The 15,771-nt window shown below is 44.1% G+C and overlaps 1 protein-coding gene across 1 annotated transcript in view; it reads left to right on the forward strand.

Annotated features, from left to right (window-relative positions):
* The window catches only part of VPS53 (VPS53, GARP complex subunit), a 64,419-nt gene that overhangs the window by 35,360 nt on the left and 13,288 nt on the right, over positions 1-15,771 (forward strand). Inside the window, exons 14-18 of the mRNA XM_027660190.1 lie at positions 3,516-3,758; positions 5,198-5,345; positions 6,251-6,333; positions 9,816-9,894; positions 14,947-15,095. Coding sequence (XP_027515991.1) covers positions 3,516-3,758; positions 5,198-5,345; positions 6,251-6,333; positions 9,816-9,894; positions 14,947-15,095 — 702 coding nt within the window. The remainder of the gene's footprint in view (positions 1-3,515; positions 3,759-5,197; positions 5,346-6,250; positions 6,334-9,815; positions 9,895-14,946; positions 15,096-15,771) is intronic.

Genomic DNA, 15,771 nt, shown 5'->3' on the forward strand with positions numbered 1-15,771 from the left:
TTTTGCCTTTTCTTTTACAATCATGAGATGTTTTATATTAGCTTTATAGCCACAGGCTGCAAGGAGTTCAAAGAAAAACTGCCACAGTATTCCCCATGCTGCCCCTGTCTGCCAAAAATTGCTTTCCTTCATGATTTTCTCTCTTCTTCCCCCTTCGATTGAACTTTTGAGGAATCTGCTGCTGATGTCTGAAAACGAGATGTTGCTTAGATCATTAATTGTGTGTTTGGGCTCTGAATAGTGAGGGTAGCGCGATAGTTTTGTTCACCATTGCCTGAAATCTGTGGCAGAAAGCAGCCTGGGCTTTTTCTTCCGAAAAATTGTTTCCATGCCCACTTAAAGAAACACATTGCCAAAATCTGTAGCAGTTTAAGAGGAGACACCTGAAAGAAAGACTTTAAAGATGCTGCTCTCCATTCTTAACTGCAGAGTAAATATCAGATTTCTTAACAGCAAAGTGGATTTCATTTCTGCCCCTTCGGGGCTGTGCGTCTTTAGCTCTTCTTTGTGGCCAGTTGGAGCAGCAGGAACACACAGACATGAGCTGAGCTGTTGTGCTGGAGGGAAGGAGGGACTCTGTCAGGTCTGCAGGGTTGAGCGTGTGCAGAGCTGTGCTTTAGTCTGCGAAAAGGCACGTCTGAGTTCAGATTGTTCGGAAAACTGGCACTTCATCCTGTGTGTTTGCAGCCTCGGGAGCAGAGGGGCTTCCAAAATACCCAGTCCATGGAAACTACTCTGCAATGATCCAGGTGTCTCAGTGCCATTGCCCTTTTTCAGTGCCCAGCAGATACCACTGTTCACACCATTGAGCAGACCAGCTTCCCGAGCACCGTGTTCCTCTCTCGTGCCGCTGAGGAGTTACCTGGTTCCTCTCGTGATTGCCAGAGGTGGAAAAAAAAACCCTCTTGAATAGGTTGAGTGAAAGAAAAAAGGAAGAGGAATGCAGGAATGAAAAGATTTAAGAACCAGAATAAAATTCCGTTGGATGATTTCATGTCATACTTTCTCTTGGTTAGATTTGGCGAGTTCTCGCTCCCAATAAATATGCTACTGTTAGGAAATACCACATCTGCACTACCAGAGAATTTTCTTGGAGCTTTTCTGTAGAGGCTGTGGAGAAAATATTCATTTTCTGTAACTCTCCTGCCTTCTTCATGTTTCATCTCCCAGTAGCCTTTTCTGCCAAACTCTCCGTGCTCCTGTTGTACCACACAAAGGTTTTTAGCCTTCATATTATATATGGGAAAACTGAGACTAAATTGAAAGTTTGCCATCAACCAAGGTGGGCATTAATGATATATTAGTTCCCTTAGTGCCCAGTATCCTGATGTTTTGTTTGTACCAATCCCATGCTGAAATAAGAGCAGTCCCATAGCCTGGTTTGACAAGCAGTAAGTCCAGGTTGGGATCAGAACAAGCGTGAAGCCCCAGCACTGCTCTCCCAGCTCTTCTGAACAGCTGCATTTTCTCCTACACCCCAGTTGACAAGACCTTGGGGGACCAGGAAAATGCAGATACATTTCACTTTGCCTTGGAGAAGAGAACATGTGGACTAAGCATAAAGAAACAAAAGCCATTGACATTCCTGACCGTGTCTTGAGACTGAGAGAATGAAAAAAAAACCAAAGTGACTGGTGAATGCTAAGAAAGCTCCACTTTGTTGCCCATCTGGAGCAAAGCACAGATGCAGAGGTGGAGATGCAGCTGTTTAATTTGACAAGGAGTGAGCCACGTCCGCTTTCCTTGAGAACCTGCAGGAATCTGCAGCCTGCAGCACGTGTGAGCCCTCCTGCAGCTCCATCTGTTTGGCTCTCCTACAGCTACAGGGGGAGGTAAATTTTGCTTCACTGTGGCCGAGTACAATCAATGCTTCAGTTCAGCCTTCAATTGCTCCTGCCAGTGTAGAGATTTATCACATCAGTCGAGCAGCCTGATGTTTTTACAGTGCTTGTAACACAGCCGAGGAACTGTGTGTAGCTGTGGAATCAGAGCTGTGTGCACTGCTCAAGCAATAAGCAGGAAAAAAGGGGGCTACTTGTCTTTGCAATAGCCTGGCTAAAGCCAGAGAGCCTCACTCCTGGCTTTAGCCCTGATACTGCAACACATTTCTGTAGATTGGTTTGGCCCTGTGGATCACCCACAGTAGGAGCTCATCTGTTCTGGGGCAGCAGTCTCCTAAGTTTATCAGGGAAAAGACTTGTGTGGTGTCGTGGATTCTTTGGTAAACTGGAATCAGAGGGGTTTTCTCTTTCACAAGAGGAGAAGAAAAACAGGAGAGAAAGTGGGGAAAAGTTGTCATTGTTGGCGGATTTTCCCCTTTTTTTGGCAGAGGTAAGTGAGAATGTGCTGAAGAGTCTCAGCCACTCTCCTAAGGATTTGGTTTTCTTCAGATACCCCAGATCATGGCACAGCACAGCCATTACACCCTCAACAGTGAGAGGGGTGAAGGCTGTGCCGTGGGAAGGGGAGAGCTCGAGGAAGTGGAGCCAAGAATATATATAGAAACAGGATATATATTTCTATATATATAGAAACAGGAATATAAAATACAGGAACCCCTTTTGGTCAGCACAGTGCCACTCTGTCATCTGAAAGGCCTATGCATTCCTCAAAAGCCAGACAAAAAACAAACTGGGGGAGGAGGTTTATTGCTGTAATTCAGTTCATCTGGCAAAGGTTATTCCTTGGAGCTGAGCTCCGGTGTTGGGAGAGCTGGTCTTGGTCACTGACTCTGTGCTGTCTCTGGAGGAGTAGGACCAGAGGAAGTCCCTGGGATCAGAAGACTTCTCTGGTTCTGTGTTGAAGGCTCTGGCCCTCTGCCACACTAAAAACCTTTTTGTCGTGGTGCAACTATGGAGTGAGTGAAGTTTATCTTTGCCTAAAGACCGAAATATTTGAGCAAGGACCAGGCTATAATGAATCACTGGAGACAATAGGAGGGCTTTTTGTGCTTTTAAAAGGAGTTTAAGTAGGAAGTGGCTTTGTGCTCATGCTGAATAAAACTTCTTTAAAGGATGTGTGAAGCTGTGCTAAACCAGGTGGTATCCAAATGGGACCAAGAAATGGCAAATGGCACACCATTTCGAGCACATCCCTTTAAAATCCATATTCCCCAAGGTCTGCTCCGGAGGCTGCTGAGATGGGAAGCCTGACTGTTACTTTTCCTGGTGCCAGGAATGAAACTTGAGCACACGCTTTATGCACTTGCATCAAATGTGCTGAACCCAGTCCTGGCAGACTTGGGAGCTTTTATATGTGACTGGAGAACAGATTGAAGCTGCCACTAAAACTCTGGAGCACAAAAGGTCGTTACTCATCGGTCTGGTCTGTGCTGTTGTGTGAGCTTTGTGCTGGGAGGGTGGGATAAGAAAGGACCGGGATACCCACCTGCTAAAATCTGAACGTGCTCGCTGCCGTCACAAGACAGGGCGTCCTGGTTTTTAAGCATTATAATCTTTCTTCCCTCCGTTTCCTCCCCCAGCAGACTAAAGTGTCTTTGTTGTTTCCCCCATCAGGAACCTCGGGGAGCTGATTGACAGGTTTGTGGCTGATTTCAAGGCTCAGGGTCCCCCCAAGCCAAACGTGGACGAAGGAGGAGCCGTCCTGCCCAGCTGTGCCGACCTCTTTGTGTACTACAAGAAGTGCATGGTGCAGTGCTCCCAGCTCAGCACTGGCGAGCCCATGATAGCCCTGACCACCATCTTCCAGAAGTACCTTCGGGAATATGCCTGGAAAATTCTCTCTGGAAACCTGCCCAAGTGAGTCTCGCTTCCCAAACGCTGCAGCAGCACCGTCTGGTCAGACATTCCAGAGAGGAACAGATGCTTTGTAAAGATAATTAATAAATATATCCTTGTGGACAGTTATTTCACTGTCAAGGACCCCATATAGTATTGATAGGACTACATTTACTTCATGGTTTTCTCAAAAGTTCAGTTTGTTGCACATAGAAAAAGCAGGAGAGCAAAAGGACAGTCACACATTGTTTTTCTTTTAAGGACCCCTGGAGAATAGTTTCATATTTGGCTTTGATTAGCTGCCAGACTTACAGTTTCTTGAAGTTCCTTTTGAAATGCCAGCCCAAGTCTCTTCAGAGAGGTCTGGCTTTCAGAATTGCTACTTGAGCAACCAGGTCACACTGAGATTCTCTGCTGCCTCAGCTTAACACTATATATATGATAATTTATAATGAAGGTGGTTTCTTTGTGTGATACTAAAGTGCTTACCTGTAACTCCCTCTGCTCTGGGACATTTTATCTATGTATAAATAAAATATGTAGACGGAAATCCCGTGAAAATAAAGGAGATCATTACGAGTTTACACCAATATGGATAAGTGTACAGGCCAAAGGAGCTCCTGAGATATTGCCAGCCTTCACTGCAGATAATTTTATATGCTATTTACCATCTTCAGTTTGTTTCCCTTGTAAAACTGGGAGCAACAAAATGAATTTCTGAAACCATTAAAATCTTCTACAGGTGGAAGGGGAGAGGGTTCCATCCAGACAAGTGGAAAGATAAATTTAATGTGCATTCTTTATACACGTTTTTTTTTTTGTGTGCTCCGTTTCTGCTTCCAAGATAAATATCACTGTCCTATTTTTTTTTTAATGGATTTGGATTATAAGAGTTGAGAGGTAGGGAATTTCCTGCCTCTGAATTGTTCTTTCTTTGTTGATACACGAATGTTCATCACTGGAAGACGATGGAGAGACGGCACATCTATAATTTACTTTGTTGATATCATCAGCTTTTAAAACAGGTTACCAAAGTCTCAAATGCATGTGGACAGCTGTTTAGTGCTGCAGAGATAAATATGACAAGTTGCCTGATAGTTCTGAGATTTTTCTGTAATCTTTAATTAGATTTGGAATAACTGGCGGTGAAGGTGAAGCTGAGTGGAGAGGGCTGTGTTCCACTTGCATCCCAATCCACCTTGTTGTGAATGAGTGAGCTGTCCTTTGCCTGGACACTTGATACAAGGCTCTGTTTGTCTTTCTAAAAGATATTCCTTCACCAAAATAGCAGTTGTGGGTTTGATGTAGGATGACACTGACCTGTCTTGCACCGGGTGTTGGGCTTTGTGGTCATAAAGGCTTTTTATGGCATTAAAATCTAGCAGTAATTTTGCCCTATGTGTGTCTGTACACCGAAAACCTTACAGGTTTTGTCTGTTTTGTTTGGTTTTTTTTCCCAGGACAACCAGCAGCAGCGGTGGGCTCACCATCACTAGTTTGCTGAAAGAAAAAGAAGGCTCTGAAGTGGCAAAGTTTACTTTAGAAGAACTCTGCCTCATTTGCAGCATCCTAAGTACTGCAGAGTATTGCTTGGCCACCACCCAGCAGGTGAGGTTTCCTCTGCAGCACCTCTGAGGTGGCACCCAGCAGCAGCCCCTCTTCTGCCATGATATTCTGTGCTGCTGTGGAGGCTGGGAGAGTCAAAAGTACTGAAATATCCATAGCACAGTCAGCCCCACATGGATTATTGAGCTCTACATTATTAAATCTATATTTCAAAGAAAGAAAAGTATTGATTGTGCTGTTCCTACCTGAGGAAAGTAATTTGCTTCTAATCCTGCTTTGCAGTGTTGGTTTTGGGTTCAGTCCTTCTATTCTTGTTACCTAATTCGTTTTGGATTGGGGACCAAATTTTTTTAGAAGAAGACTCTGGGTTCATCATCTCCCTTTTATAAAAGCAAGAACAACAATAATTCTAAATGGGTTTGGGAAAACACTTGCATGAAATATTGGGGGAAGGTGGAGTGAAGAGAAGAGGTATTTATGCTGATATGATTTGCAGCCTCATTGCTTGTTACCTTCAGGTGCTTCCAAAATGCCACAGGTCAGGAGATGAACTGTGATGTTTGGCTGTATCAAGGCCTCTCCACCACTAGGTCTGGCAGTCCTCCTCCTCTGCAGTTTGGGCACAGACAGTGTGTTGAAAAAACATCTTTATTAGCAGGACAGATGCCACGGTGTTAAGCCAGTATGGTGTCATGTCATACTAGAGTTACATTTTTGACCTTGGAGGTTTAATTCTTTGAGGACACAGAGCCACCACAGCCCTGGCTGATCAACAGGTCTGGAATGCCAAGAAGGAGAGATTTCCAGTGTCACTGGCTGAGTTTTGGATATAGTCTGGACACAGATGAGGTTTTAACAAGCTGACTTTTCCAGGACATAAGTTTTCAAGAGTGGTCATTTCAAGTAAGAAATCTGATCTCTCTGTTGCTTGTTTTGTTTCCTAACAGTTGGAAGAGAAACTCAAAGAAAAAGTGGATGCAAGTCTAGTGGAGAGAATCAACCTGACGGGAGAGATGGACACTTTCAGCATGTATGTTCAGCAGATGCATCCTCCCAGAACATATCAAACATCCCTGTTTGTCAGCCAGATGGTGCTGGAGTAATACAATCCCGAGATCCCAGTGTCATAGGATCCACCCAGATGTACAGCCCTGGGCACAGGCATTTCCCTGGTGAAGGGATGGTCATCCTTGGGCTGTCCAAGAGCAGCAGTAGTACAGGCTTTAGTTGTTCCCCATCATCCAAGCCAAAGGAACAAGAGCACTGGAAAAGGGAAAGGAAACAGTGAGTTTCCATTTGAAACATCATTTGCATCTTGGCAGCTCTGCGAGGTGGCTGTTACATTTCAAGAAAGGAAGCTATTTCAGTACATTCCTTCCTGCTCTAACTTCCCCCTGTTAATCAGCAGCCTTGTCAGTATGATCAAACCCCATTTCAGATGACATAAAAGACTGATCCAATCTTATATTTGGGGATTATAATTGAGAGAAGATTATCATTCATTAAAATAACTTTTCACATAACGATGCTAAGAATATTCCGCTCAAACATCCTTTCCTCTCCACCACTGACAGATAGATTGAATATTTTTTGAGAGAAGAAAATTGAGGCAAAAAAAAAAAAAAAAAGTTGTTTTGCCTCATATCAAACAAAAGAAAATCCTGGCAAAGCTGGGAAAATAATCCCTATCAGCAGCTCTCTCCCTAAAATTTAAGATTCAGGCCAGAGAGCAGTAAGATACTTTTTTTAGAAGACTTCCTTCCTGTGATTCCTCCTCTCCTGCTGCAGTGGACAGGATCCCACTGAATCTCCATCCAGGTTTTTCACATGGTCTCAGGCTCCATTCCAGGCTGCAGAGACTCCCTTCCCTTCGGATACTTCTCAGACCTTTTTAAGGGTGAATCCCTGACCAAAAGCTGGGGCTGCTGTGTCCACTAAGCCAAAGCAAGCAAGGTAGCAGGGGAGTAGAAATAAAATGTTCCATGTGATGGGATTTTCTTAACATGGACAAGTGGAGGGTGACTTTTGCCAGCAGGAACCAGCAGCCTCGAGTCGTTCCTCGGTTCCCAGTGGCTGCCTCACGAGGTGTTTGGGCACAGGCAGCCAATATGATGTGTCTAGGAAATTATTTAATATATAGTTCACGTTTGCTGTTTTGGACAGCTTTAAAGTCAGACTGACAGGGCTGATGTATCTTGTAAGAAAGGCTTTTTAATTGACTTTCATTCTGTTCCAGTGTAGTGCTTTGTCCAGCCTTCTGTCAGTGTAAGTCATAGCTATAAACCTCTCTGGCGTTCACTCATTCAGCATCAAACAAGTTGTCTCTTTTGGGATTTGTTGTCTTGTTAGGCACAGCCATAAAGCAAGCGATAAAACTGTTTATGCATCCTGGAAAGTGTTTCTTCTTTCATGGAGGCGAGTGCAGAACCACCTAAAATGTGTAGAAAGGTGGGGGGTGACAAAGAAGTTTCTTTAGGAAATATGGGAAAACTGATGAGCTCTTCTTGAAGTTCAGCAGAAGAAAAGTTATGTAAATCCAGAAATCTGTCATTCCCACCTCCTGCCCTGATGATCTGTTGTGAGATTGTGGGCAGCACTCAGAGATCCTCTGAAGGCCTGAAGCGTTGGACTTATGTAATGAGAACTTACTGTACTAGGACTGTACTGCTCCTCCATGGCTCAGCTTCCCAATCCATCAGCTTCTGTGCGTGTCAGGGATTGCTGAGGAGTCACTCACTGCTGCTGAAGTACTTCATGTGCTGCCTGGGGTAAGGATTTGAAGTGTCTTCTTGCAGAACCAGGATCCAAGCCCTCACAGCATGTCATGATCCTTTGTGTTTGCAACACCCTTCTTGCTGCACCGTTACCCCTCCACAGCAGGTGTTTATTTTCAAGAGCAGGCAAATGGGGTTCTCTCTCTGTTTGCAAACTTGTAGTTTTTAGGTGAGAGCTTGCACTTGGTGACTCCTGACACACTAGTGATGGAGTCATTTTCCATCCACTCAGAGCGTTGTGTGTCACTTTGGTGCTGAACCACAACTCTTCCCTCCCAGTCAGTGGCAGCAGGTGCCCTGCAGGAGTCAGCTGTGCCCACAGGATGGTTATTTCAGTCTGGCTCCCTTGGCATTGCTCGGGCTGGTGGAATCCCCCAAGGGAGTAAATTCTGTAGTGCCCAGCAGAAGCAGTGGCACCAGCAGAAACAGTCACAGGCTTTTTTTAACCCAATGCAAGTTTTAGATCGTGTAACTTGAAGCCAGTAGTCACTTTGTCTCCCATACTAATTTTTCCAGCTGATTTTGGGTGAGTTTGCCTTTACAAACAAATTAATTGCTTTGAAGGAAGTCTTTTACTTTGCATCCTGTTCCAGTTATGTGCTGTAGCTGTAAGAAAGAGAACAGGCAAACTTTGTGGGTCATGGTGAAGAACAAGACACAAATCAGAATTAAGTGTGGGTGAGAACCATGTCTCAGTGAGGAGGTGGACACTTAAAAAAGTATTTTGAACAGTGAGTAGCATCCAGAACTTCACAAAGACAATGAGGGGGAGGAAAGATGGTTTGAAGAAGCATTGGTCAGATTTCTCACAGTTCTGTGGTTCTCATCTGTGCTACCATCATGAGAACGAGCAAAAGTAAAATCCAGTTCTTGCAAATATAATCCTGAGGTTGTAAACAGGCATCTGTGGCAGATTTAAAGTTTACACTGTTTTTAAAAACTGCACTTAGTGAAACACAGTCAGTTATTGCTTCTAGCAGAAGCTGTCTGCAGTGTGAGTGCTGGTTCAGTGCCCATCAGGGTGGTCTGAGCTGCTGCTGCTTCTTGGCTGTTGTTTTAGGATCAGTTGCACCTTTATGCACATCGTAATATGGTGGCATTAAATATGTCTCTAAGCAATATCACGCTGTTTAAAAAAGAATAAAGGGGCATGGAGGGAAATGAGAGAAATGTGTTTGACTAATGTGTCCTTTAGTCTGGTATATGTCTCAGAAACTCAAACAATGGATGGCTGCAGTCCTAGACATAGTGTAAATAAGACATCTGCCTTCATCTTCACACTTGGGAGACACAGAACTCACACAGATGTAATTTTTAAAATCCTCTTTGCAAGTTCCTGTAAGCAGTAGAATATTGACTGTGAATAAATGGAGAGACAATAAAATGTTGGTGTTATGCAGACTAGATTAAATTTGAAGCTGAATCCCAGTCTGGTCTTGGTACTCAGGGGTTTCTCCTTTTCCTCATCTGTCACCTCTGATACCCAGCCCCTTTTACGTGTCAAAACAGAGAAAGGTCAACTGTAAAAACATCCTCTCTGCACTGAAGCCCATCCTGTAGCTCCCTGCAGAACTTCCAGCTTCTTTTCAGTACATGTTGTAGCCATGTGTGTTCACATCACAGTGCTACTGTCAGCCAGTAGATGATTTCCCTTTCACAGTCAAATGCTCCAGTTCTGGCACTCAGTTACTCAATATGATTCTAAAACTCCTGATTTTTTTTTTTATTTTTTTTGCAGTGTGATCTCCAACAGCATCCAGCTGTTAGTGCAGGACCTGGATGCAGCCTGTGACCCTGCCCTGACTGCTATGAGCAAGGTAGGGGGGGGATTTTTGGGAAGAGGTTGCCTTAAGATCCATGTGGAGTTCTTGTGTGCCTTGATTGCTTGATTTCATTATTGATATATCCTTTTAGGCTGCCTTGAGATTTAACCATATATTGATTTCTTGCTCCTGAGAGCAGCAGTTGCTGTATTTATAAATATATCCCTCACTCCAAACCCTCTTATTATTCAGAATAGAGCTTTAAGGTTTTTGCAGCACATTAAAACACACAGACAGTGAAATACATTCAGTAAATACATAAGGCTTTCTCTTTCCACTCCTGATGCCAGTGAGAGCATTTCAAATTGGGGGAACTTTTGTTAGCGTAAAATTTCAAATACACCTTCACATTTGCTCTCCTCTTTGTCTTCTTTGGCAAGAGGAGTTTTACTTGTTTGTGGCTGTTAAATGGAGGTACTCAAAAGGTGATATGGAATTGAGATTGAGCCTTATTGCTTCTGTGATCCTCTCAAGGACATATGGAGCCATTCCTGGAGAGGCCCCTATGATTGGAGCTTAAGGATTTTGTTGCAGTTACACTGCTGGCTTTTATATGTTTGAAATGCAGAGCTGTGTGTTCTTGCCAAAGTATTGTGAAAACCCAGACTGCTTTAGACAGAGGTGAAGACAACAAAAGTGGATTGAACTATTTTTTTTTAATTAGAAATATTAAACATAGAGCTCCATTTTTGTAGGATCAACACACTGTCTCACTGCCATGAATTTTAATAGCTTTCTGCTTTATGATGTATTCCAGCTGTAACTAGCCCAGCCACCCCCAGCTAATATTTGAAGTGGAATGCAGCTGGTAATAGAGCTTGTACAGGTTCCAAATGGAAAGAGGATTTTTTTGCCCAGGAAAATAACACCGTTAGGAAGGGCTCGGCACTTCAGGTGTGCCGTGTCAGCTCCTCAGATCTCCTGAACCTACAGGGTGTAGTAATATTTGAATCACTTAGCTCTGGGTGTTTATACCCAAGTAAACCACAACCTTGAGAAAGCAGCAGCTGGTAGGCCATTTATTTTTGTCTTTGGAACACTGGTAAAATGCAGCACATGTGATGGGACTGATGATATATAAACAAGTTAAGTGTTATGAAATTAGCTAAATAAATACTTGTCACTTGTGCACACACTCCACTATTTGCATCAGACAGAGGTGCTTTTATGTGATTTTTTTATTAGACCTGGATTTGGTGCAAGAGGTTTTTCCTTCACCCTCCTCTTCCCTTCGGGGCTGGGTTATTACTCTAACATTTGAATAAGAAATGCATATTTAAATGCAGAGTTAGTATTTGCAAATGTAAAATTTCAGTCTCTGTTAGAGGAATAAAGGCTCTGTGGATGATCCATTCCAATTTTGCTATCTCAAGATCCTTCTCTGTTAGGGCTCTTCCTTTGTTTAGCTTCTTTTCATTTACTTCACTCTGATGTCCTTCAGGATTGAACATTCCTGGTCCTTTGTTGGAGTCTGGCTTTTGTTTTTTTTTTCCCTTGCAAAAATGTTCAGGAACTATAGAGGTAAATTATGAAATACTTAAACCTCTCAATCCACTTTGGCTGCAGGCCACTTTGAGAGATTTAACACAGCAAACGGCATCGGGAATATTGCTTTCAGCTGGGAATGGTGCTCAGTTTCCATGATTCTCTACCTTGTGTGTTCTAGAAGAAATGGTAAATTACGAGAAGGCCCCATATTACAAAATTTGTAGGTGATAATCTTTACTCAAACTTTACAGCAGGTGTAGAATGATTAAACATGGCTGTAGGACAGGGGAGCTGGGATGTGAGTGGGAGAAGAATTTGCCCTAAACCCCTGTTGTGATATTCTGGACAACAAAGTACTGTGAACGTGTTGTACTGATCAGTAACAGGCACTTACATTGCCTGGTTTGCTGCATTTTTAATTGTTGGGATGAGGGAACTGCTAGTCTGCACGGGTTATTTTTGCCCCAGTTAAGTTTATGGGTTGCACTGGATAAGGCTTGATTTAATTGCTGAATTAAGCATCGATTTATGTGTAAAACTGTGCTTGTAAGTGGGACTGGGGGACATTTTAGTGACTCATGTCCATCGCTTGCTGGCTTTTTATATTTTGCTAAAACCTTTTGGCACAGCTGCAATTCCCGGCTTCCTTACAGCTGAGTGGACAACAGCAAGCGCTTGAACACGGAGCTTTAATCATTTCTCCAATACACACATGGAAAACCCCGAGAGCAGAGCAATCAGAGCTGCCAGCTGCTAATTAAAAGTCCCCAGGAGAGCGTTCTAGCCCTCAAACACGGCGCAGAACGGGACAGTGCAAAGCCCAGCTCGTGTCAGAGAACGGAGGGGGGGCAGCGATATCTGCTCCTGGCAGTTCCCACCGGCTTTCCTCTCCCCTCCCACCTCTTCCTGTGGGAGCAACACAAGGTCAAGGGAGCAGGTGCTGGCCGGGTTACGGGTGCTCCTGTGCCCTGTAAGGGCCCTGTAAGTCTGGAGCCTGTAAGGATAAACTGGCAGTGGGTTGCTACTGGGAATGGGGACACTTGGAGACTCAGTGATGAAGCAGCCCCTCTGCTGGAGACCCATATCAGTGCTGGACAAGGAGGAGGGACCTGAGTTGGCTCTTCCAGGTCTTTGTGGGCACAGGGACATGGGAACCCACAGCCAGGCAGAGCCAGGAGTGCTCTTGAGCCTTCACCTTTCCCAGAAGGTGGCACAACTCTTGCTGAATGCCAAACCCCCCGAGTTTTGCTCAGGGTTTCTCTTTTCTCCTCCCTTTTTTGAGAAGGAGCCCTAAAGCCATGGCAGAGCTGTGTTTTTGTTGTGAGAACCACCTCTGAAGGTGGCACCAGGACTTTAAACCCAGGTCCTGCCCTTGCAGGCACTATGTCCTCACAGTGTGCAGGTGCCTTTCAGCAAGTCCTCGATGCTCCTGTTCTTTGGACTCATTTTCAGTTTGTGTATGTAAACTGTGTGGATATCCCAAGAAAAACATAGGATGAGGGAAAAAGAGGAATAAATTTAAAAGGACAGGAACAAAGCTATACCAGCAGAATTGGGCTCATATTTCTTCTGATGACTTTTCAGTATGTGTGCTATTTCTTTCACTGCAGCTACTGGGTGCTTTTTTTTGGGTGAAACACGCCCACATACACACACACACACAAAGGATTATTTTTACTCTTCATGCTTTAAAGGTTTGGTTGTAAAGTATTGCTTTTGGAATGAAGACTGACAAAATGAAAAAGCTACTGTTTTATTGTCAGTGTAATAATTCAACTCAGCAGTCCCTTCCCACTTTCTGGCCATTCCCACTCAAATGGGGATGGTGTGTTGGTTGAGGATCACTGTCTGTCAAGAAGGGCCAGTGCTGGGAATGTGTGAGTCCATCAGGAAGAAAGGCACAAAGTACTTTTTTTTGGATATGACCAGAACCATGAGGAGTAGAAAAGCAGTTGTCTCTGGTCACCCATGGCAGGACCTGAGGGAATGTCTGGAGCTGTGTCGGGGAAGGGTTAGGTTGGATCTCAGGAAAAAGTTCTTCCTCCAGACAGTGGCTGGACACTGAACAGGCTCCCCAGGGCAGTGGTCACGGCCCCAGGGCTGCCACAGCTCCAGGAGTGTTTGGACAATGCTCTCAGGGACAGGGTGGGATTGTTGGGGTGTCCCATGCAGGGCCAGAGGTTGGACTCGATGATCCTTGTGGGGCCTTTCCAACTCAGGATATTCTGTGATGCTATGAAAACCTGTGAAGCAGGTGATGCAAAAGATATCCCTTGTAGCTCCCCAGCTGATGTGAGATAAGCAGGTTGGGGGTTGGTTGGTTTGGTTTAAATACAGACAGCTTTGGTAGGACATGTGTAGACTCAGACACTGTGGTTTTGCAAAGAATTTGGCTTCTCTTTCCCACCAAGTCGCATGTTGTTTGGATGGAATTGAGTCAGCTGAGTTGCAGGGGGCAGAGTAGCCATATTAAGTTAAATTAAAACCAGGAATAAAAAAAACTTTATATGCATAATCCAGAACTTGAGAAAGCAAGTTTGAGGTCAAACAGCCCCTCAAAAAAAAAGAAGCTCATCTTCCACATGTGCCCAGTTTCCTCTCCTAATTTCCTATGTGTTTTCCTACTGTCTCAGCTCCAGCATGAGGAAGAGATCTCCAGTTATTGGGAGAACATTACAGAGTGCCTAGTGTCTGAGCAGTAGCAGAACTGAGTGTGCTTTTCTGGATGTTCATGTTCCTCAGTGAGACACTGTTATACACATGATACTTGGCCAGGCCATACCCAGTTGCCTCTTGGTTTTTTTTGTTTTCCACATGACTTACAGAGGGAGTACCCTGTGTACTGCAAACAAGGCTCAGGGAAAGTCAAGTGAGCCACACATGTGGCTCCCGGGGGCTGTTCTGTTGCAGTTCTGCTGACAATAAATGAAAACAAAATGGGAGGTTGAGTAACTCTTCTTGTTTTGTATTTTTACATGTATTTGGAAGAGCCGAAGTTGGGCATCCTGGCTTGTACACCCAGCAGTGTTTTCAGTGAGCTATGCTGGTTTACAGTGCTTTGGACTTTAAGACTATTTCTACCTCTTCCATCTATCTGTCATCAGTCTCACCAGCATTAAAGTCTTGGCTGCCATACAGGATTCCAGACTTTGCAAGCTTGCAGATATTTTCTTAAATGCCTGTAATCTGGATTTATATGGGCACTTCATCCCGGCAAACTGGAAACTGTTAAATATTAAAGCAGTCTGGTGTGCTCCAAAAGCTTTTTTAAGCCTTGTGGTCCCTGTTCGTGTAGGTTACTGGTTACAATCTCTCTGTTCTCTGGTGCAAAAAAAAAAAAAAAGACTGTTCTGGGTTTTCTTTGTGTCTTGTTTTGGAAGGGTTTTGCCCAATCAGTGTAGTGACGAAGAACTTGACCTTGGTGGTGAATTGCAGGGGCAGTCTCTTAATGATTCCTTAGAGATCTTCTGGCAGGAAGTTTGTACAGTTTTCCTTACCTATTGCTTGAATGTTAATGAATTAAACAGTCATTTTGGTTGTTTTTTCCCCTTTGTGCAGATGCAGTGGCAGAACGTGGAACACGTCGGTGACCAGAGTCCTTATGTCACCTCAGTGATTCTCCACATCAAGCAGAACGTCCCCATCATCCGTGACAACCTGGCCTCCACGAGAAAGTATTTCACTCAGTTCTGTATAAAATTTGCAAAGTAAGTTACCAACATGGCCCAATTTGTTGAGGTCTCTGGTTCTCACTGTTCTGTAGCGTCCGTGGCTGTCAGTGTCTGGGTGAAGACCCTCCATCCAAGGAAAGCCCAGAGGGAGGTGGGATAGGGCACCAAACACCAACAGCTGCTGGCAAGGTTCAAAGAGACTTCAATTTCTGGTCTCAAGGTTCCTGCTCAGGCAGGTTTTCTGAGATATTTGAGGAGCCAGATATACACTGGCTCTTCCTTATGTGCCTAAACCATCCCGTGAAATAGCGTGATGGTCACAGTCTGGTGTTTGCCAAGTTCAGAAGGGTTTGGGTTGGACATCTTTGAAAAACTTTGAATATCTGACCATATACATGACTCTTCTTGTGGGAACCTACTTTTCTTCCAGAAATAAGCAGCTGTGGGGCTTCCAGGTACTGAGAAGTTTGGTGCATCATTTACCTCGAAATAACATTTGTAATAGCACTGTAAGGAGGGCATGTGTGAGGAGTATGTTCTACCTTCATAGTCTAAAAGCTGCTTTTCTGTGCAAAAATAGCTCAGTAAGGAGGGGAAATACACATTTAAATTTTGAGGGGTATTAGAGTGTCTTCCTGGCAAGTCACTTAAAGTTGAGCAGATGAGACAGAAATGCTTCTGGATTCAGGATGCAGCTCTCCAGCATCTCTTG

This window comes from Corapipo altera, unplaced genomic scaffold, assembly GCF_003945725.1.
Source record: "Corapipo altera isolate COAL_440 unplaced genomic scaffold, ASM394572v1 271, whole genome shotgun sequence".
Taxonomy (NCBI): Eukaryota; Metazoa; Chordata; class Aves; order Passeriformes; family Pipridae; genus Corapipo; species Corapipo altera.